The sequence below is a fragment of the Lolium rigidum genome, chromosome 7 (assembly GCF_022539505.1).
Source record: "Lolium rigidum isolate FL_2022 chromosome 7, APGP_CSIRO_Lrig_0.1, whole genome shotgun sequence".
Lineage (NCBI taxonomy): Eukaryota > Viridiplantae > Streptophyta > Magnoliopsida > Poales > Poaceae > Lolium > Lolium rigidum.
In genome coordinates this window covers 82,296,910-82,317,997 of record NC_061514.1, presented here as the reverse complement: position 1 = coordinate 82,317,997, position 21,088 = coordinate 82,296,910, and the positions used below count along the sequence as shown (strand labels likewise).

At 56.0% G+C, this 21,088-nt stretch overlaps 1 protein-coding gene across 1 annotated transcript; it reads right to left on the bottom strand.

The window, feature by feature from the left end:
- Nucleotides 1-16,702: 16,702 nt before the first annotated feature.
- LOC124674145 (IAA-amino acid hydrolase ILR1-like 5) lies at nt 16,703-21,078 on the bottom strand. The gene is made up of 5 exons (XM_047210183.1): nt 20,633-21,078; nt 20,277-20,402; nt 19,657-19,971; nt 18,902-19,030; nt 16,703-17,207 (listed from the first exon to the last, which is right to left on the bottom strand). The coding sequence occupies exons 1-5, from the start codon at nt 20,969-20,971 to the stop codon at nt 16,824-16,826; spliced, it is 1,293 nt and encodes a 430-aa protein (XP_047066139.1). The 5' UTR covers nt 20,972-21,078; the 3' UTR covers nt 16,703-16,823.
- Nucleotides 21,079-21,088: the final 10 nt, after the last annotated feature.

The following is a 21,088-nucleotide window of genomic DNA, read 5'->3' as shown; positions in this document are numbered from 1 at the left end:
GGCCAAGTGCACATTCGGCGTGCCGGCCGGCCAACTCCTGGGCTACCTCGTCTCTCAGCGAGGAATCGAAGCCAACCCGGAGAAGATCAGTGCCATTGAGAAGATGGAACTGCCTAAGTGCCTCAAGGACGTCCAGAAGTTCGCCGGCTGCCTGGCCTCCTTGAGCCGCTTCGTCGGCCGAGTCGGGGGAGAAGGCACCGCCCCTGTACCAATTTATGAAGAAGGCGGACAAGTTCGTCCGGTCACCGCGAGCGGATGAAGCCTTCCGTGACTTAAAGCGCGTGCTCTCAACCGCGCCAATCCTTGCAACGCCGGGTTCAATGGAGCCGATGCTTGTTGTACATCGCAGCCACCAACCGAGTGGTTAGCGTTGTCCTGGTGGTGGAGCGCAAAGAAGCCGAAAACAGAGAGCGGCTGGTCCGGCGCCCGGTCTATTACCTCGGCGAAGTGCTCTCCCAGTCGAAGCAAAACTACCCCCACTACCGAGAAGGTCACCTACGGTGTCTACATGGCAGCCAAGAAGCTCAAGCACTACTTCCAAGAACATCCCATCAGGGTGGTTGCCACAGCGCCTTTGGCGGAAATCATCGGCAGCAAGGATGCCAACGGCCGGGTTGCCAAGTGGGCCCTAGAGCTAGCCGCCCACACCATCCTCTACGAGCCATGCACAGCCATCAAGTCGCAGATCCTCGCGGACTTCTTCGTCGACTGGGCTGAGATGCAATATCTGCCGCCTGTGCCGGATTCCACACATTGGAAGATGCACTTCGACGGCTCGAAGATGCGCAACGGCTTGGGAGCCGGCATCATCATCACCTCTCCCAAGGGAGACCGACTGGACTACGTCCTGCAGATCCACTTCGCCGCATCCAACAACGTGGCGGAGTATGAAGCGCTCATCCATGGGCTGAAGCTGGCCAAGGAGATTGGCGTGCGTCGCATACTATGCTTCGGCGACTCCGACTTGGTCATACAACAAGCATCTGGCGACTGGGACGCGAAGGACGCCAACATGGCCTCATACCGCTTTCATGTCCAGCAGCTATCCGGCTTCTTCGACGGCTGCGAATTCCACCATGTGCCACGGGCAAACAACGAGGCGGCTGACGCCTTGTCCAAGATTGGCTCAACCCGGCAAGCCATTCCGCCGGGCATCGCCTTGGCGGTTATCAAGAAGCCGTCCTGTTATCACCAGAATTTGACCGAGTCAGAGGTGGGCCGCAATCGAGATGGACTTGAAGAATATATATATAGAAGGAATACGTGAATCGGCCTTTTATACCAAGTTGGGCTTAATTGCCCGTGTATCTGTAACATATTAGATCGCATCTTAGTTTAGAGATAGAATCTTACCCGTGCACGGTTTAGTGCACGCCCACATTAGAAAGTCCGCTGGACTATAAATATGTACCTAGGGTTTATGGAATAAACAACAACCAACGTTCAACCACAAACGAATCTCGGCGCATCGCCAACTCCTTCGTCTCGAGGGTTTCTACCGGTAACCATCATGCTGCCTAGATCGCATCTTGCGATCTAGGCAGCACAAGCCTGCCTACGTTGTTCATGCGTTGCTCATGCTGAAGCCTTTTTGATGGCGAGCAACGTAGTTATCTTAGACATGTTAGGGTTAGCATTGTTCTTCATGCTGCATGCTTTCGTAGTGCAACCCTTGCATGTCTAGCCGCCCTTACGCCTATCTTAGGCGTAGGGGCGGCACCCCGCTTGATCATAGTTTAGTAGATCTGATCCGTTACGATTGCTCCTTGTTCTACAAGGATTAGTTTAATATCTCGCGATAGTTAGGCCTTACAAGGGGCGGAGGATCCAGCGGCGTGTAGGGTGACGTTTGCTAGTCCTAGAACGGATGTTCCGGGGATCAACCTCGTGTTGGTTTTTAGGCCCTGTCTAGGATCGGCTTACGGTCACCGTGCGCGAGCGCGAGGCCCGAACCCGAGTAGGATGATCCGGTTATGCGGTGAAAACCCCGGATCGTCGTAGATCTAATCAGCTTTACCTTGATCAAGCAGGACCACCATATATTCGGACACCCCGTCTCGAATCATGGGTGGATCGGCTCTTTGAGCCGATTCACGAGATAACCCGAGAGCCGATCGAGGCTCGTATTTAACGTTTACGTTTGTGCCCTGCAGGAAACTAAGCGAGGCATCATCCACACCTTCCTCGACCAGGTATAGGTCAGGTGGCACGCCCTTGTGATAAACATCGGTGCGTGCGACCGGGAGGCTTTGCGGGCCGTCGCTCAGAGGGACTAGGGCCAGCCGCAGCCCTAGTTGTTCCCGGCTCTACGGTGTTGCCCGTCTCTGCCCGCCAGTGGGTTTCTGACGTCAACACATTCTGGCACGCTCGGTGGGACAGCTGGGCACGATCTCAGCGTCAGACGAGTTGCGCGTGAGGTTCTTCGCACAGTCCCTCACAGGATCGGCTTTCGGGTGGTACGCATCGCTACCACCGAACTCCATCCAAACTTGGAAGCAGTTGGAAGAGCAGTTCCATGAGCAGTATCATTCAGAAGCTTCCGAGTCTAGCATTGCCGATCTAGCACAGCCTACGTCGAAGCGCGGAGAAACGGTGACAGAATACATCCAGCCGCTTCAGGAATCTTAGGAACCGATGTTATTCGGTTCGTATAACCGAAAAGGAAGCAAGCCGAGTTGGCGTAGCGGGCCTTGCAACACAGCTCAAGGACATGACCTCCCAAGCGGATTATCCCTCGTTGGCGCACGTGGTTCGAAACTTTCAGCATATGAACAGCCGCCACCCGGACCTCGTACCAAGACAAGTTCAAGCGTGCGTAGCCTCCGGTCGATGCAGAGGAGGACGAAGTTCCTGCGGGAGACCAAGAAATAGCGGTAGCTGAGTGGACTCGGGGAGGAACCCCCATGTCCTGCAAATGGGTGAAGCCACCAGGCCCGCCCAGGGGATTTGATTTTGACGTGACCAAGACTGAGCAAATCTTCGACCTCCTACTCAAGGAAAAGCAGTTGAAGATACCTGAGGGTCTCAAATTCCCCACGGCGCAAGAGCTGAATGGAAAGCCATACTGCAAATGGCATAACTCGCTCTCCCATGCCACCAACGACTGCAGGGTGTGGCGTCAGCACATCCAAGCGGCGATAGAGAACGGGCGTCTAGTTTTCAACCAGTACGCCATGAAGGTCGATACCCAGCCCTTCCCCGCCGTGAACATGGTGGAGTATGCCTGCCATGCAGGGTGCCAGCCGGGTTTCCTGTGCAATATCAACATGGTAGATCTTGGACACCACGCTGGCAAGGATGGAGATGAGGGCAGCTGCTCTCATAGCAAAGAAACAGAGGAAGCCGCTCCACGCGATCGGCTCCGCCAAGACGGCGAGCACTACGTCACAGAGGGAGAAGTGAAGAACGTAAGATATCAACGACCTCTCTCTGATCACCTCCTCAACAAATATGTGAGTCAGTACGACCAACGCCGACGGTCCGGCAATGATGATGAAAGAGAACGTCTGGCTAGAAGACATCGTCGGCATAATCGCGATGAGGAGGAGCACGAGCGTTGTGCCAAGGGAAAGGCAAGGGAGCAAGACAACGAGGACAGGCACTGGGATTGTCCTTTCTTCAGGCACTGCTGGGATTCAGGAATGAGCCGATTGCCAACAATCGGCAATTGCCCGAATGCAACCGGAAGAAGGAGGCAGCCAACGTGTCCGTGTTCGAGCGCTTAGGACCTCTCCCGCCACAGAGCAAATGAGCTGAGTCCCTCGGTTGGAAGATCTCGAAGATTCGAAGACGAGGGAGAAGAAGAAGAAGACAGTACCACCGGCCAAGGTGGTGCCCTCGGCGGACTCAGCCGTTCCCGCAAACGCAGGGTTCAACGATTGCGCGGCCCGGAAGAAGCCGAGAGGTTATACTTGCATACATTGAGGAAAGCAAGGCCCGATTCGGCCGCAAAGGTTCGAGCGAACCCTGGATGAAGAGGGTCGTCCACGGAAAATGGAGTGGCGCCCCAAGCAAAGGAAAGCCGATGATGAAGCATCGGCTGGCACAAACATGGTGCTCGTTCTTCCGTCAAAGCTTAGCGCTCCACGATCACACGATACATTCAAGGTGGGCGACAGCAAGCGTGCCAACATGATAAAGTCAGAGATTGGGCTGGTCTTATCGACCGGCCTGAACGAGTAACGGGAGCACGTCAATGAGCAAACATGGCGAGGCTGATCCTTGTGATCGGCCCCAAAAATTTATGAAGGGAACTTACAAAACCTTCACCGAGCAAGCAACGTGGAGGCCGATTCCAGCAATCGGCCAAAATCATCCTCACCATCCATTTTGCCTGGGTTCGACATGTTATCCAACAGAGCCGATATCATCAATTCTCTTGACAGAATCGGCTCGGGGGGGCACCCAGGTGAATAGAACACGAGGATATGCAATGGAGGCGTCTCACCCTTTGGTGATGGGTATTGGAATATGGGGGCCGATGCACTAGTCGGCCGTAAAAAATGAAAATCTAAAAATTCGAAAATTTTCGAGCATAGCCGATGCAGCAGACATCGACTTAAGAGGAGTAATTGTTACGATCAGAGGATCAATGGAGCACTAATGGAAGAGCTCCTCAATGGAGTAGTCCAAGGACTTAGATCCTCTCTTCAAGAACAATGCCAGGAGCAGCCTGGACGTGCGGATCGGGTCGAGGATAGATCGCATCAGATCCACCAAAGGAAAGGAGCCGACCTGGCCGGCAAGAAACTGAAGAAGGCTCGGGGGGCAGCTCACCTTGAAGGCTCTCCGCTTTGAGAAGCCGATTTATGTTCAAATCGGCTGGCTCTGCATAAGGAACTTCCCCACGCACGAGCAAGCCCAGGTCCATACAGCTAATTGGCGTATCCTTGTCTCTCGCTTTGCCTTGGCCGAGACTCGGGGGCAACAGGCCTAGTAGATGCTCTATTGAGGAACCGACTGGGGTACCATCGGCTGATCTCCGTGGCAAACTTCTTCACAAAATGATGAGCGCTCGCTAAGAAGGATCGCTGAAACTGGTGGAAGGAATCTAAGGGCTCTCTTGGAAGTCCCACGAGTATCTACCGGAAAGAGAATCATCGGTTGAAGAATGGAAGGGTAAATGTCGAAGGACCGATGCGTTGCTATCGGCTCATTACGCATTGGCAAAGGGGACGAATCGGCGAGGTCGGTGTGGGGGGAATCGGCTAAATTAAGCTCAAAGGAAATCAGCAAAATCGGATTGGGGAAAAGTTCTTCATTAATAGGCGGGATTTCTTACATCAAAGAGCTGATTACTCTCGAAGGAAATACTAGGGGATACATTGCCCCATCTACTACTACCGGCCCTATGCTAGAGGTCCTATCTACGGGCCGTCATCGCCCTCATCGTCATCCTCGGAACTCTCATCGGCACCGCTGCCGATGGGCTCCTCGTCGCTACTCCCGTAGCCCTCCACGGGGCTTCATTCCCGTCTTCGTCGCCGCTGCTGTCATCATCCCACCACATGCGGAGGCGCTTCGCTGGCGGGTAGCCCTCGAGGGAGTCGTCGTCGTCGTCGTCCTCTTCCTCCTCTTCCTCCTCCTCCACCCCCTCGGAGGAGGTGAAGTCATCCCAGGAGAAGCGATCGTCATCGCTCTCCTCCTCCGATTCCCCGTCGACAAGGAAGCGGAGGTCGCTCTCCCCATCCGTCGAGGACTGGTCGTCCTCGGACCAGATGGAGAAGTCATGGTCTGACTCCTCCCCGGCCGCAATGGCGCGACGGGTGTTGGCCGCATGGACCTCCGCCGGGTTGTACTCCGGCGTCGGCTCACGGGACGTGGAGGACTGGCTGGAAGGATCCGATGGAGCAGAGGAGGAGGAAGACATGATGGCGCAGGAGGGCTTTTGGACTGCTAATGCGAGGGAGATGCAGAGCAGAACTGTTCATAGCGGTTAAATAAAGGGGGATATAGTGGAAATTCAATGCCACGAGCAGTTTCCGAGGAAGTGGTGCTTGAAAGAAAGAGAAAAGACTGCCAAGTCACGCGGAGAAGTTGAGAAGGCAAGTCATCATGGTGACGGATACTGCGACGGTTCTGCCACGACATGACCCGATGAAAGGAAGCGTAATGATTTTGGAAATGTCATTTCCAAAACCAGGGGGGCATGTGTTATCACCAGAATTTGACCGAGTCAGAGGTGGGCCGCAATCGAGATGGACTTGAAGAATATATATATAGAAGGAATACGTGAATCGGCCTTTTATACCAAGTTGGGCTTAATTGCCCGTGTATCTGTAACATATTAGATCGCATCTTAGTTCAGGAGATAGAATCTTACCCGTGCACGGTTTAGTGCACGCCCACATTAGAAAGTCCGCTGGACTATAAATATGTACCTAGGGTTTATGGAATAAACAACAACCAACGTTCAACCACAAACAAATCTCGGCGCATCGCCAACTCCTTCGTCTCGAGGGTTTCTACCGGTAAGCATCATGCTGCCTAGATCGCATCTTGCGATCTAGGCAGCACAAGCCTGCCTACGTTGTTCATGCGTTGCTCGTGCTGAAGCCTTTTGATGGCGAGCAACGTAGTTATCTTAGACATGTTAGGGTTAGCATTGTTCTTCCTGCTGCATGCTTTCGTAGTGCAACCCTTGCATGTCTAGCCGCCCTTACGCCTATCTTAGGCGTAGGGGCGGCACCCCGCTTGATCATAGTTTAGTAGATCTGATCCGTTACGATTGCTCCTTGTTCTACAAGGATTAGTTTAATATCTGCGATAGTTAGGCCTTACAAGGGGGCGGAGGATCTAGCGGCGTGTAGGGTGACGTTTGCTAGTCCTAGAACGGATGTTCCGGGGATCAACCTCGTGTTGGTTTTTAGGCCCTGTCTAGGATCGGCTTACGGTCACCGTGCGCGAGCGCGAGGCCCGAACCCGAGTAGGATGATCCGATTATGCGGTGAAAACCCCAGATCGTCGTAGATCTAATCAGCTTTACCTTGATCAAGCAGGACCACCATATATTCGGACACCCCGTCCGAATCATGGGTGGATCGGCTCTTTGAGCCGATTCACAGGATAACCTGAGAGCCGATCGAGGCTCGTATTTAACGTTTACGTGTGTGCCCTCGCAGGAAACTAAGCGAGGCATCATCCACACCTTCCCGACCAGGTATAGGTCAGGTGGCACGCCCTTGTGATAAACATCGGTGCGTGCGACCAGGAGGCTTTGCGGGCCGTCGCTCAGAGGGACTAGGGCCAGCCGCAGCCCTAGTTGTTCCCGGCTCTACGGTGTTGCCCGTCTCTGCCCGCCAGTGGGTTTCTGACGTCAACACGTCCATCATACCGTCACCGGATTCGGATTCAATATTCGTGCCGGCTGACCCGGGGGCTGCTCAGCCGAACCCGGGGGCTTCATCGCCCAAGTCGGGGGCTAACAAGCCGAACCCGCCGGCTACCACGCCGAACCCGGGGACTTCTCAGTCCAACCCGGGGCTTCATCGCCACACTCGGGGGCTAGCAAGCCGAACCCGCCGGCTAGCAAGCCGAACCCGGCGACCATACGGTCGAAGCCGGAAGCTCCCACGCGGGAGACCCCGTTGGTCGGCGTATTCGAGATAAGATGCGTACCTTCATGGGCACAAGAATTCCTCTCCTACCTCACCGACGGTGTGCTGCCTGATGACAGAATCCAGGCCAGGCAGATTGAGAGAAGGGCCAAGGCCTATACAATCATCAACCACGAGCTGTACAAACGCAGCGTAAGTGGGGTGCTCCAGCGGTGCGTCGAGCCGGCTGAAGGGATTGAACTCCTACGGGAAATCCATCAGGGTGAGTGCGGCCACCACGCCTCCTCCGGAGCCATAGTGGCCAAAGCCTTTCGGCACGGTTTTTGCGGCCGACTGCGCTCGGAGACGCGAAGAAGCTGGTGAAGAAGTGCAACGGCTGCCAACGCTTTGCCAAGCAAAGGCACACGCCGGCTTCCGCCTTGAAGACCATCCCCATTACTTGGCCGTTTGCCGTATGGGGCTTGGATATGGTGGGCCCATTCAAAACAGCCCGAGGCGGCATGACTCATCTCTTGGTGATGATTGACAAGTTCACTAAGTGGATCGAAGCCAAGCCAATAAAGAAGCTGGACGGCTCCACAGCCGTCACATTCCTCAAGGAAATAATCGTGAGATATGGCTACCCGCATAGCATCATCACCGACAATGGCGAGCAACTTCGCCGAAGGCATCTTCAAACGCTACTCGCGGGGAGATGGGGATCCGGATGGACTTATCTTCCGTGGCACACCCGGAGACCAACGGTCAAGTGGAAAAGGCTAATGGCCTGATCCTAGCCGGCATCCGGCCCCGGCTGAGTGGAGCCGCTTGAGCGCTCAGCCGGGCTGGCTGGATTGAAGAGCCGCCCGGCGTGCTTGTGGAGCTCGCGCACGACGCCAAACCGCTCGGTCGGCTTCACACCCTTCTTCCTCGTATACGGGGCCGAAGCCGTCCCGCCGACCGATATCGAGCACGACGCGCCAAGGATCAAGCTCTACACGAAGGCCGAAGCCAAAGAGGCTCGCGAAGATGGAGTCGACCTGGTTGAAGAGGTCCGGCTGATGGCCGAGTCCAGGTCAACCGTATACCAGCAAAGCCTCCGTCTCTACCACAGCCGGAAGGTCAAGACCTTAGCATTCCGAGAAGGAGACCTAGTGCTTCGGCTGATCCAACGGACAGCCGGACAGCATAAACTAGCATCCCCATGGGAGGTTCCCTTCATCGTGAGCAAGGCAGTAGGCAATGACTCCTACTATCTCATAGATGCCCAAGAGGCCAAAAAGAACAAGGCAAGCAAAGCCGACGAAGAGACTAAACGTCCCCGGAATGTCGGGTTGCTTCGACCATTTTACACATGAGAGCAGGAATGTATGTATCCCTTGTATCCCTTTTGTAAGCTATGAAAAGCATGCGCCAAGAGCGCCGTTTCCGACAAGTGTTTCGCATACTCTACTTTGTTTCGCCAATTGGCTTGAACCCTTTCACGCGGCCGGCTCAGTAACGTGATCCGGTTTCCGACAGCCGGCTTCCGATCCAGCTACAGACCGCAACCCGGCTGTCCGGGTGGCGGGAGTAAGGCCTAGGGAGCCGGCACGCGAAAACGACTAAGGGAAAGAGTAAAGCGAGTTGACTTGCAAATTTTCATAAAAGTGCCGGATTGCCGAATTCAGCTCGTTCGACCGAAGTATCGTCGGCCTCCCTCAGCGGCCCGCTCTTGATCCGGCGACGGATCGCAAGTCGGACGCACGACCGGCAAGAGCACAGCCAAAGAGTGGGGCGGATAGGAAAAAGCGAACAAGTCGAAAGAAAGCAACTCGGCACACAAATGATTAACAAACACATTAAAGTGTGCCTTAATAAAAGGATAATAATATTGTCTTACATATGCACCCGGCATCCCGGGGATTTAACGAGTTGTCTTGCAAAAGCATAAGGTAACGAGGTAGAAGCTAAGCACCGGCTGGATCGGGACCGGCCGGAGGAGCATCGAGCGAGCCGGCTGCCGGGTCATCCTCGGGCACGTCGTCCGCCTCCTCGTCCTCGGCCTCCTCCTCCTCGTCGTCGGACGGCGGATTCGGGTCCGCGATGAAGATGGACTTGTCGACGAAGTCGGCAATGGCGCAGGCGCGGGCAAGCCGAGCAGTCTTGTTCTCCGCCGGGAGCTTGTCCTCCACGTCGGCACGCCGGTACTCCAACCGGTCGAGGCTAACCTCGTTATACCAGGAGAGCACAAAAGACAGCGCCATATCGGCTCCGGCGCGCGTGGCCGACTCCTTCCAGTCCAAGAAGCGGTCGGGAGCCCTGTCCGGCCAAGTGATGAGATTGGAGAGATCTTGCGGCGGCGTCTCCGTCGGCCACAGCGGTCGGATCAGCTCTTCCGCCGCCTTCCGCAGCTCCCGGCCAAGCTTGGTGATTGGCTCCACGCGGGCGGCCATGGACGACAGATAGTCGTCCATGGTGAAGCAGTCGGAGCTCTGCTCCCCAGTGGCCAGCCGGCGCTCCTCCCGCGCCCTGCCAACAGCCGCTAACGCCGCCTCCTGCGCCTCAGGGAAGGCCGCTGCAAAGAAGAAAAGCATGTCAGAAGCCGTCAAAGCCGAAATAAGCTGAAAAATGCAAATTTTCGAAGTCCTAAAGTAAGCCTGGCGGTAGCCGGCAAGAACCGACCGCCCCTGACCCGAAGATGGAGATTCCGAAGCTCTAAAGTAAGCTCGGCGGTAGCCGGCAAGAACCGACCGCCCCCAGCCCGAAGATGGAGATTCCGAAGTAAAAGAAAAAGCTCGGCGGCGGCCGGCAAGAACCGACTGCCCCCAGCCCGAAGATGGAGATATCGAAAAATCAAGTTTCGCCGCCGGCTGCCAACCTAAGCCGGCAGCCGACGGCCGAAAGCCGGCAAAGGGGAAGGCGAAAGATAAAAGACTCACCCGCCAAGCCGCGGTCGAGCCCGCTAAGTTCCTCCAACCACCGCTTGGCGGTGGCCGACAGCTCGTTGGACTTGGTGGTCACCTCTTCGCGAAGCGCAAGCCGCTGCCGCTCCACCTCATCCAGCCGCCTGCTCAGCTCCGCCAGCTTCTCCTCCCCGTCCTTCTTGAGGGCGGCAAGCTCCTTGAGATGGTTAGCCTCAAGCTGGCGCAGCCGCTTCAGCTCCCCGTCAGCCACCTTCAGCTTGGCGGCTGCGGCCCGGTTCGCCTCCTCGCTCGTGACGCATTGAGCGCGGGCAACTCGGAGGTCCGACTCCAGCTGTGGGATCCGGGCGGCCTCAGCTGCAAGCCGGCAAAAATGAGCCGTCGGTAAAAAGAAACTCAACAGAAAGAGCAAGTCAAAAGAAAGAAGGCCTCACCCTTGACAGCCTCCAGCTCGCGAGCCAAGCCGGCTCGCTCGATCTTGGCCTTGTGGTAGCTGGTCACCACCTTGTTGTACAAAACGGTGCGTCGCTCCGCAACCGCCTGAAAGAAACAATCAGATATCCAGACGAAACCCGGACCGGCTCCAAGCAGCCGGACCATGCCTCGGAGGGCTACCAGGATAATAACAGAATTGCAAAAACAAGAAAACACCTACCTTGTCGGCATCCTCCAGGCGTTGCTAGCTGGGCAAGGGCCTCGGCGGCCTTGTTCTTAAGGCTGGCCCGAAAGCCGGAGAAGACCATCTTCATGGGCGCCGCACCAGGCTGTCCCTCCCGGCTGAACACCTCGCAAGAATCCGCCTGGTGCCACGCAGCCTCCATGGTGCCGGCCGAGCCAAGGCCGGAGTCGGAGGCGAGACGGCACGTGCAGCAGCCGGGCCCCCTTGGCCACATGAAGGCCCTCAGTTGGGCCCGACGGGCCCTTCGTCCTCACCAGCGCCCGGGAGTCGGCGTCCTTCGAGCGTGCTGGCTCCTCCCTCGCCGGCTCCTTCCCGGTCGGCTCCCTCCTCGTCGGCTCCGAAGCCGGAGGCGGCGCGGTTGAAGTAGTCGGCCCGGTGGGAGCCGTCGCCTCCGGCGCTTGAGGCGCTCCCTCCAGGGTGCTCTCCAGCACCACGACGTTGGGCGCGGGCCCGCCGACTCCGGTCGAAGGCGGCGCAGCCCCACCGGCTCCGGCTCCGGCCGCGGGTGGCATGCCCCTGCCGCTCCGGCCGCCCGCTCCACGAACGGGGCGCGGCGCGGGAACATATCGTCTATGGTCGGCCGGCGCGCCGACCGACCCCGGTCTCCGCCGCCGGGCGCCGCGAAGGCGCGGCGGAAGAAGACGCCCCGCGAGAAGGCGGCGTGGCCGCGAGCGGCACGTTAGCAGCCGGCGGCGTGCGCGCGCGTGCCGAAGGTTGCGGGGTCGGCTCCCTCCTCTGCCGCGGAAGCGGCGACGTGACGGGAGGAGCTTGCCTAGAGCCGCCTCCCTGGGTGAACTTAATCGCAGCCCTAGTCGAACAAGCGAGAAAAGATAAGTACAAAAAGGAAGGAAAGAAAAGGAATCAAACAACAGAGGAAAAAGAACTCACCCGGCTTTCTCCGGGACCTTCTTGGGCGCCAGCCGGCGCTGCTTCTTGGCTCTCGCCTCCGTAGCAGCCGTAGACCCGCCGACGGCCCGCTTCCTCCCCTTCGGCGCGGAAGTCGCCGTGCTCGCAGGCGGCACCGCGCGCAGAGGCACCGCCGGGATGGGCCCCGTGCCGGATTCAGCCGGCTCCGCCTGCGGCTGCTCCTGCTCTGCTCCCTGCTCATGCTCGGGCGAGGGCGGCGGGTTATGCTCCCCCGGCCGCCCCGATCCTGCACCTCCGGCGGATCGTCGTCGCCGGCTTGGTCGCCCGGCTGGGTCGGCCGGGTCGACGTGATCCGGCGTCCAGACCTTCGTCGCCAAGTCGCCATCCTCGATGCCTTGGCGGGTGAAAAGCTGAAAACAACAAGATAAATATCAAGTCGGCCACGCAGCCGCAAGCCGGAAGACGGCAAAAACGTTAAACTTACCAGTTCAGGCGGCTGCTCCCGGTCGTAGGGCGGCAGCCCCCAATCCCAGTTGTCCGGCATGTTGGCCTTGGTGATGTTGTTCACCCGGCGAGCCACCTGAGACTTGGAAAGCTCCGCCTTCGACGTCCGGGTCGGGTCGAGCCGGCCGGACATGTGGCCAATCTTGTGGACGCGCCACTGGAGCGGTATGACCCGGCGCGAGACGTAGGTGAAGAGGAGGTCCTCGGCACTCAGCCGGCCCCCGTGACGCACTCACCCGGGAAGTCCCACAGGAGGTTCACCTCCGCGTCCGAGTCCGAGGACTTGGCGTTGCAGCCCCGATTGATCCGGCCGGTCGGCGGAGCCGGGTTGTATTCCGGCGAGGTTGAGCCGGTCGAAGGCCGGGCTCTCGTTCCTCACATAGAAGAAAGACATTTGCCAATTCTTCACGGAATCGACGGTCGGAATCCGCGGGAAGGACGTACCCGTGCGAGGATAGATGGAGGCGGCGCCGCAGGTCCTCAGACGGCCTTCAGTCGTCTGCGCCTTGATGTAGAAGAGCCGGCTCCAAAACTCCACATCCGGCCACAAGCCGGCGTAGCCTTCCATGAAGACCACGTAGCAGCTGAGGAGGATCATGGCGTTGGCCGGCAGGTGGTGCGGCTGCAGGCCGAAGTGGTCGAGGAACCGGCGGAAGAAGTTGGAAGCCGGCAAGCCCAATCCGCGGTCGAGGTGCGCGCCGAAGACCACGCGCTCGCCGGGCTCCGGCCGAGGCTCCATCTCCGCGCCCGGCGCCCTCGTAATCACCCCCGCCGGGATGCGGCGGAGGCGCACGAGCCGAGCAATGTCATCCTCCCGCATGTAGGAACCCTTCCAGGAGCCGCTCGGCTGGGCCATCGAGGACGAAGAAGAAGAGGAGGTCCAGGAAAGGCGGAAGGGCGAAGAAGAGCCGCTCCTCGCCGGAGGAGATCGCGGTGGAGAAGGGCGCGCCGTCGATGCGCGTGGCCCCGTGGCGCCGGATTGACGGGCTTGCGGCGGCGGCTCGGCGGAGGATCGTCGGGGCAACCGCTCGCTGAGGTTCGCCAGAAGAACGGAAGAGGAACGGCGCCGGGGCAGCGAAGTGCTCGAGCGCGAGAAGGAGCGACAACGGGAGCGCGAGGAGGAAGAAAGGGGCAAGTGCCGCCTCGATACCGCCCCCGCGGCATTTATAGCCGACCGCGGCGGGCGGTTGGCCTCCAAGTGGCCGACGTGGGCCACGTCTCCGGATTTACTGCGCCGTAACTCCTCCCACGACCGCTGCCGTTACCAGAAACTGCCACACCACGTCGCCCACAACCGCACCGGATCCGGAGGAGACATTGACGTGACCAGACGAACCGGCGACAGAGCCACGAGCGTCGGACCGGTCAAGTCGGGTGCGGGACCCGAGGCGGCGGAGACTCCGGCGCGCAGCGAGCCGGAGCCGGACAAGAAGTTCAACTCGGACCAAAAGTCATCAGCAAGGCGGAGACGCCGTCAAAACTTGCGAGAAAGCAAAAGCTGCACAAGTATAAAAGGCAGCCGGCTAGAAGCAGCCGGCGAAAGCAAGCCGGATGAGGGCGCAGCCGGCTGAAGGGAAATTCTCAGTCGGCCCCTCCAAGTGCCGCCAAGTATATTCAAGAAGCCAGGAAAACCTGCCTAGGTCCTTCTAAACGCAGGACCTTGCCGGCTCGGGGGCTAATGTCGGGGGAAGACCCCGGGTAGGGCAATGGACGCGGAGCAACCGGCTGACCACCGGCCGGCTCGCGGCAAAGGCCGGGCGAGGAGCAGCCGGCCGGCGCCGTTGCCGGCTGGTCGGAAGCCGGCTGGCTCTAGGTCCTAGTCGGCCCGGCTACGGCCGCCAATGCTGTAGCTAGGCCGGCTTCTACAAGCCATATCCGGCGGGGGTCTGTACCTCAGACCGACTCGAGGCTGGCGAGTCTTGCACTAGAAGGAACCGGGTTGGTGATCCGGGTTCCCAAAGTCCACGCTGACTTCATCTTCCGTAAAGCGCGGGGCACTGTGGCGCAACAGTACCACGCGCCGGACAGGCCATCATGGCTAACGACGATCCGTACTGGCTACAGTGGCTGACGGCGACAGGGACACCTCCTCTCCATACCGCTGACACCGGGAGCCGGATGGGACAGGCCACTACGCCTCAACGGCTCCTGACGTCACTGCCTCGGGAAGGAGCGGAAGCCGGAGCCGGCCAAGCCGGCCAGTAGACTATAGGGTCTTATATGTAAAGTGCCGGTGCCTATATAAGCCGCACTACCCCCTCTCGTGCAGGGGATCGATCATTCTCACTTCATTTCCACCCTTAGCGCTGCCCTGTAAGAGAGACCATCGTCTCCCTTAGCCTCCCAGGAGCAGCCGGACACAGCTCTAGGAGCACCATTGTACTGTGTGATATCATATACACTCTAGCAGGAGTAGAGGTTTTACCTCCATCGGAGGGCCTCGAACCTGGGTACGTCGCCGTGTCGCTCGTGCCCATACCCGCTTTCGGATACCGCCGTGAGATCTCTCAGGAACCACCTTCGATTAGCCACCCTATGGCATATGCCGTGACGATACCACGACAGTGCACGCCAAGGATCCGCCTTCCTCTATACGTCGTCCCGGATCCGGGTTCCTACTGGGCCTTCATGGATCCGGGTCCCACCTATGGTCGGTCGGATCCGGCTCCCCTGCTCCTGGGCCGGACATCTTCCGTCAGGATCAACAGCAACTGGGCCGCCCGATGGGCCACACGCCTCATCACCATCTGTGGGTCACTCGGGCTTGCCGGATCTAGGCACTGTCCATGGTACACCCATGAAGTATACCCACAACACTTGGGGTGCAAAGACAAGAAGAATGGTGCAATATGTGGCTGCTTGTTGGATGTTCTTCAGTTTCTTGGCTCTCCTCGGTTTGGGCCGTTCTGTAACTTTGATGTAGGCCATTGGCTTTCGTTGAGTGCTCTCGTCGAGGGCTCCATTCCGCCGTTCATGTGTGAGGGTTTGCAATTGGCGCAGTTGTTATATATTGGCAGTGTTTGTCGGGTTTTCTTTGCTAGTGTGGGGTTTTCTTGCTTTGTGATGAATATATGGCTTTAGTTTGTTTGTAGGAGTATCTGCTTTCGCTTGGTTTTCCGTAAATTAAATGGCAATTCTCTCCTCTCCCTCTATTTACCATCGGGGTAGATAGACGGTTATTAAAAATAACAACATAAAACTTGTATAATTATAGATTTGAGCAAAACTTCCGCCTCTGTTTAAAAAAAAATCCAATGCTCATGCGGGGAGGTGAATTAACTGAAGAAAGGTCTGATCATCACCTGTCACTACGTCAATACTACCTCGTCATCAAACTGGTCCGATCATCACCAACTCCACATAGAAGTTCCTTTTCCCGAGACTCTGTTTTAATCTGGCCAACCACCAATCTAATCACAACTCGGATCACCTTGTCGCGTATAAATGTGCATGCACGATTCCTGATGTTAGCACCAAGCAAGCCGAGAACCAATCCTGCAATCATCAACTACTTCCTGCAATGGCCGCCAGTGCTAGTAGCTTCTTCTTGGCCATTGCCATGGCGCTCGCTCTCCTAAGCGGCAACATGACCTATGCCGGTCGCTGGCGCCAATGCCTGCAATTCCATCCATCCCCAAGGTGTCAATGCCTCTGATGCCTTCCATTCCGTCTGTGACTGTGCCGATGCCATTCCTTGCGCCACCTCCTTCTGCATAGGCATGAAGCAGACCATGCCGTCAATGAGTTTACATTCTTTGCTCAATGGTTTTAGCCATGTTTACTTGATTGATCAGTTGTGACTCCGGCCATGACAGGGCTTCAGCATCTTCCTTGGTTACACTGTACGATTCCTATCTTGTTGGGTTTTTTGATGACGTAGGCTTAGCCTAGTGGTTGGGATCGCAGTGGCGCACTTCAAATAATCAGAGTTCGATTCTCGTCGAGGACGAATTACTCCTGCTTCTACTATATCAATATTGTTCTAGTTTCTCCTAGACACTGTTTCATTTTTTTTCTATCTTGTTGGGTTTTTTCTAGAGAGCATGAACTTGTACTCCGCATTTTAACTACTACCTCCATCCTAAAATAAGTGACTCAGTTTTGTCTAGATACGGATGTATCTAAACGTATTTTAATTCCAGATACTACATCAGTATCTACAAAAGTTGAGACACTTATTTTGGGATGAAGGGAGTACAATTTGTACATACCTGTTCGCTTTCAAGTACGAATTTGACCTCCCAGGAGCCTTGTACCGCACAAGACTTGGAGCATCTCAATATAAGTTTATACATTCCATTGCTTCTCAAAGAACATTAAATCGAATGCAGGCTGCTAGTCTTCATCAAGAGTCGATCGGCCAGTAAGATACATTTCCGCTATACCAGTATGTAATGCAGCTCCAATTGGGAGGACATCCTCGTCAACAAAGAAATGCGGGTTGTGCAGGGAGTGGATGGAACCAGCTTTCTCATTTCGAATACCAATGCCAAATATAACGCCAGGAACCAACTGTTGGTAGAAAGCAAAATCCTCCCCTGCCATGATCTTCTCTCCAGGCTTCACCTTATCTGGACCGAGCAAATGTCTTCCCACATTCTCTACATGATGATGCAGTCTCTCATCATTCACGACTGCAGGATACATTGGGTAGTCAGGAGCTCCCAATATCTCCGCAACTCCCATGCATCTATGCACAGCTGCCTGCCCTTCTACTACCTGGAAAAAAGCAAGAGCATCGATTCACGTCGCTTCAGTTTGCATGACACCGACGGCAAAGCTATTCAGTATTTTTAAGTGATGATATTTTTCGATCAAAGGGCCTAATGGCTCCAAATTTCATCAAGAAACTGGAGTATTTGAAGTGATTATTTGCATACACTAACAGTGTTAACTCCTTCGTGCAGCCTGTTTACAAGGAAAAGAAACAAGAATGGTTCCGCCCCGTCGCGCCGCCGCCGCCAGGCCGTCCTCGCCTCCGCCCCGACCCCCACCCCCACCCCCTCCTCTCCCCCGGCCCTTGCTGCCGCTCCCCGCGGGCGGCAGGAGGGCCCCCAGCACCTAGCGCCCCCTCGCCCTCCTCCTCCGGCCTCCCCAGCCGCCGCCGTCGGCGCAGGCCGCCGGGCAAAGCCCCGTGCGGTGCCGGCGGCGGCGGAGCAGCCTTTCCCCGCCCGCGTGGAGGGGAGACGCGAGGTCTCCTCGGTTGGCGGTGGTGCGCTCAGGTCGGCTTCGGCTCCGGCGGTGGAGGGTCTTCCTGGGTGGCGCGGCGGCGCATCCCGGGGCGGCGCGACGTCGGGTGGCAGGGGGACGGCGGCGCAACCGCTTGGTTGCGGGGCGGCGGGATGGCTAGGGCTGGCGCCTGCCTGGCCCAGATCTGGGCCCTTCGGGGCCCATCTGGGTCCGGGCGGGCCGGGTTCTGCCCCTGCTGCTTCCGGCGGTGAGAGGAGACGGCCTGGGCTGGGTGCAGCGGTGCTGGCGGCACGTGTACTGCAGCGCGCAGACGGGAGCTTCACGAACCCCCTCTGGTTCGGCCGGGCCAGGTGGGCCTGGTTTGCTCCTGTCGATGCGTCCGGCCGGTGCTCGCAGGCGGCGGTGGAGGCGGGTCCCTCCAGCGTGTCTGCCGACCTGCTGTCTCTCGTTCTCGGCTGGTTCTCCTTGATCCTGTTGGTCCCATTTTGTTTGCCACGGTGAGACGGCGGCGATGTCTGCAAGGCCGTGGTGGCGCGTGCTGGTGGGCGGCAAGTATGGTGGAGCACGACGGCGCGTCCGGGGCGGGGTTGCGAGGGTCGGGAGAAATCCCTGTCGGCTTGGCTGACACCGACGTGGTGACGCCCGAGGGCGCCACCCTACCTTCCTGAAGGGCGTTGGGTGAAGCCCTCCTCCGCTGCCCTGCGTGTACCGGGGGAAACCCTAGGATCCGTCCGGGCAGCAGCGTCGTCATCGTCGCATTCCTTCTTGGAGGTGTTGCTTGGTACGGCGTTCCAGAGTGCTAGGAGCGTGGTAGAAATTTCCGGAGGGCGCAACGGCTGCGAGACATCTCCGTTTTTTGTTGATCCGACCATGTCAACATTCTTTCTCTTTTCTTTCTTTTATGTTTTCTTTTGGGCGTGCTTGTGCTGATGCCCCAGCAAGTTGTATCGGGTTGTTGCTATATTAATATAGCGGGGCGAAAGCCTATTTCGAGGTTTACAAGGAAAAGAAACATGAATCGCTGGCCATGGGGAAAAGATCAATAGATCATACATGAACGTGTTGGGATTGTAAGTTCCGTAGTTGAAAATCAGCGTGGTGAGTGATATGAAGCCCTTTGCTTACAGAATAATAAAATTTGAAGGCACCCGCGAATTTGCAGCACACAATATTATCATGAAATGCCAACTTTTTAGCAAGTTAAATTGTGCCATAATGCTAACCTCCTTAAGCCTTTTCTCAAGCCGATGAAGTCCTTCAGTAGTGAGGCTCCTCAAAGTACCGCCAAATTCAACAAATGAAGGCGTGACATTGATAGATTTCCCACCTTTGATATAGGTAACAGAGAGCACCTGAACATAAAATATACAGATCAACCCGAGCACATCAATGTTGGGCTGTATAAAAGAGCAAAATTCTGGTCGAAAACATTTACAAGGATCTGCTGTTGCCTAACTTAGACTTTTTGAATGTATATAGTTATATTGCCGAATCTAAAGACATCCAATGGAATGATGTTACCAATATGCAACAAAATGAGAATCACATTCTTCGCCAAGCTGTTGATTTGTAATCCCAAGTTATGGAACAAATTGGTTACAATCGTGCATCAATACCTAATCCACACTAGAACAAATGCAGTCTTCTGATGTATAAGCCCTAATATTACATGGAGGTGGGGTCGACTACATAGGACTGTAGGAGAAGTGGAGAACTTGTATAAAGGAGAAAATTTAGCACTTGTTTCCTTTAATTGGTACAATGCCTTGAGCAACAGGGGCGGATACTTGCACAGAGGAACACCAACACAAATAGCCCCAATAACATGTATATGAGCAAGATTTACTCTACTTTTTTTGCAATAAAGATTTTCTTGTTTGTTGGCATGATCCATTGTGTTTTCTTTATAATTTTCTGTGTAAAATGTTTGAAGAAAATCAGCAATGCAAAATAGTATTGCTAAAGGACAGTGACGTACTTGGCTGTGAAGAGGATCGTCTTCTCTCGAAGTGAGCTGTTGGAGGGACAGGATGGTAAATGCTGCAGCGGCGATAGGATCTGCATTTAAGTGTGGGGTTTCGGCCCTCCCAGATTTACCTTCAATTCTCACTATATAAAAGCATACAGCTGCTTGTGTTGGCCCTGCGTGAGCAGCTATTATGCCTGTCGGAATTCGATGATCGACATGCATGGCAAATATAGCCTCAACACCATGGAGAACACCTTCTCTTACCATGTGAGATGCACCAGCACCACCCTCCTCAGCAGGCTGAAAAAGGAGTCTCACAGTCCCCTTCATCATACAAGAAAAATGTTATAACATGTTAACCTCTATAAAGTTCTGAAGAGTGAGTCCACATAACTAACGACTAACGAGTAAAAGACAATGGAAAATATGTAATTTAACATAAAATTTCTGATTTAATGGCCAGACTACTCTTTTTGAAGGAAAGGTCGATCGTCCTACTTTGCTGAGTTAAGCCAGAGAGATAAATCAAAATCAAGAGCTTGTTTATATGGGACTATCCAATTCCTTTTTTAATGAATGAATTACTATATTCCTTCAACTTTTGAACATTACTACAAGAAAGCACTTACCTTAAGCTGATTCTTACGCTCATGAAGCAACTTAGCCGCTCCCAGGAGCATCGCCGTGTGCACATCATGACCACAGGCGTGCATCACGCCATCAACTGTGCTCTTATGCTCCCACTCCACCAATTCCTGACATCGCAGGTGCACAGCCAACAAAACGTGATCATTGCAGAAAACAATTTCCTAATACCTGACAGCAAGCGACAGCCACATGGTACAGCATTCAAATCAAGTAAGCACGATCAGCATGTAAGTACTGCTACATAAGTAACATAACCCATACCAGATACACAGTTTAACCGGTATAGATATTGGTCACACACCCTGCGCCAACAGCATCAGAGGGGAAGTGAACGGACCTGAAGGGGGAGGGCGTCCATGTCAGCGCGGAGGGCCACAATGGGGGACAGACCCGAGCCGACGTCCGCGACGACGCCAGTCCCGGCGACAGACCGGGAGGCGATCCCAAGGCGCTCTAGCTCCTCGCGGACGAGGGCGCTGGTGCGGTGTTCCCGGAACGCGAGCTCTGGGTGCGCGTGGATGCGCCGCCGCACGCCAACGATCCATTCTCGCTCCCCCACAGCTTGCCGCAGCAGGTCCTGCGCATACACCGCCAAGGCCGTGGAGAGGAGGAGGGGGAGCAGTAGGGAGGGCAGAGGAATAGCCATGGTGAAGTGGTAGGTGGGGACAAGCTTCATTGACTAGGCGAATGCAACAGTCTTGAATGAGATGCTTGCAGGAGCAGGAGAAGAAGTAGCATGTAAAATGGTCAAAGCCCTCTATTTTTAATTTTTCGCAGAACGTTCGAAGCTCTG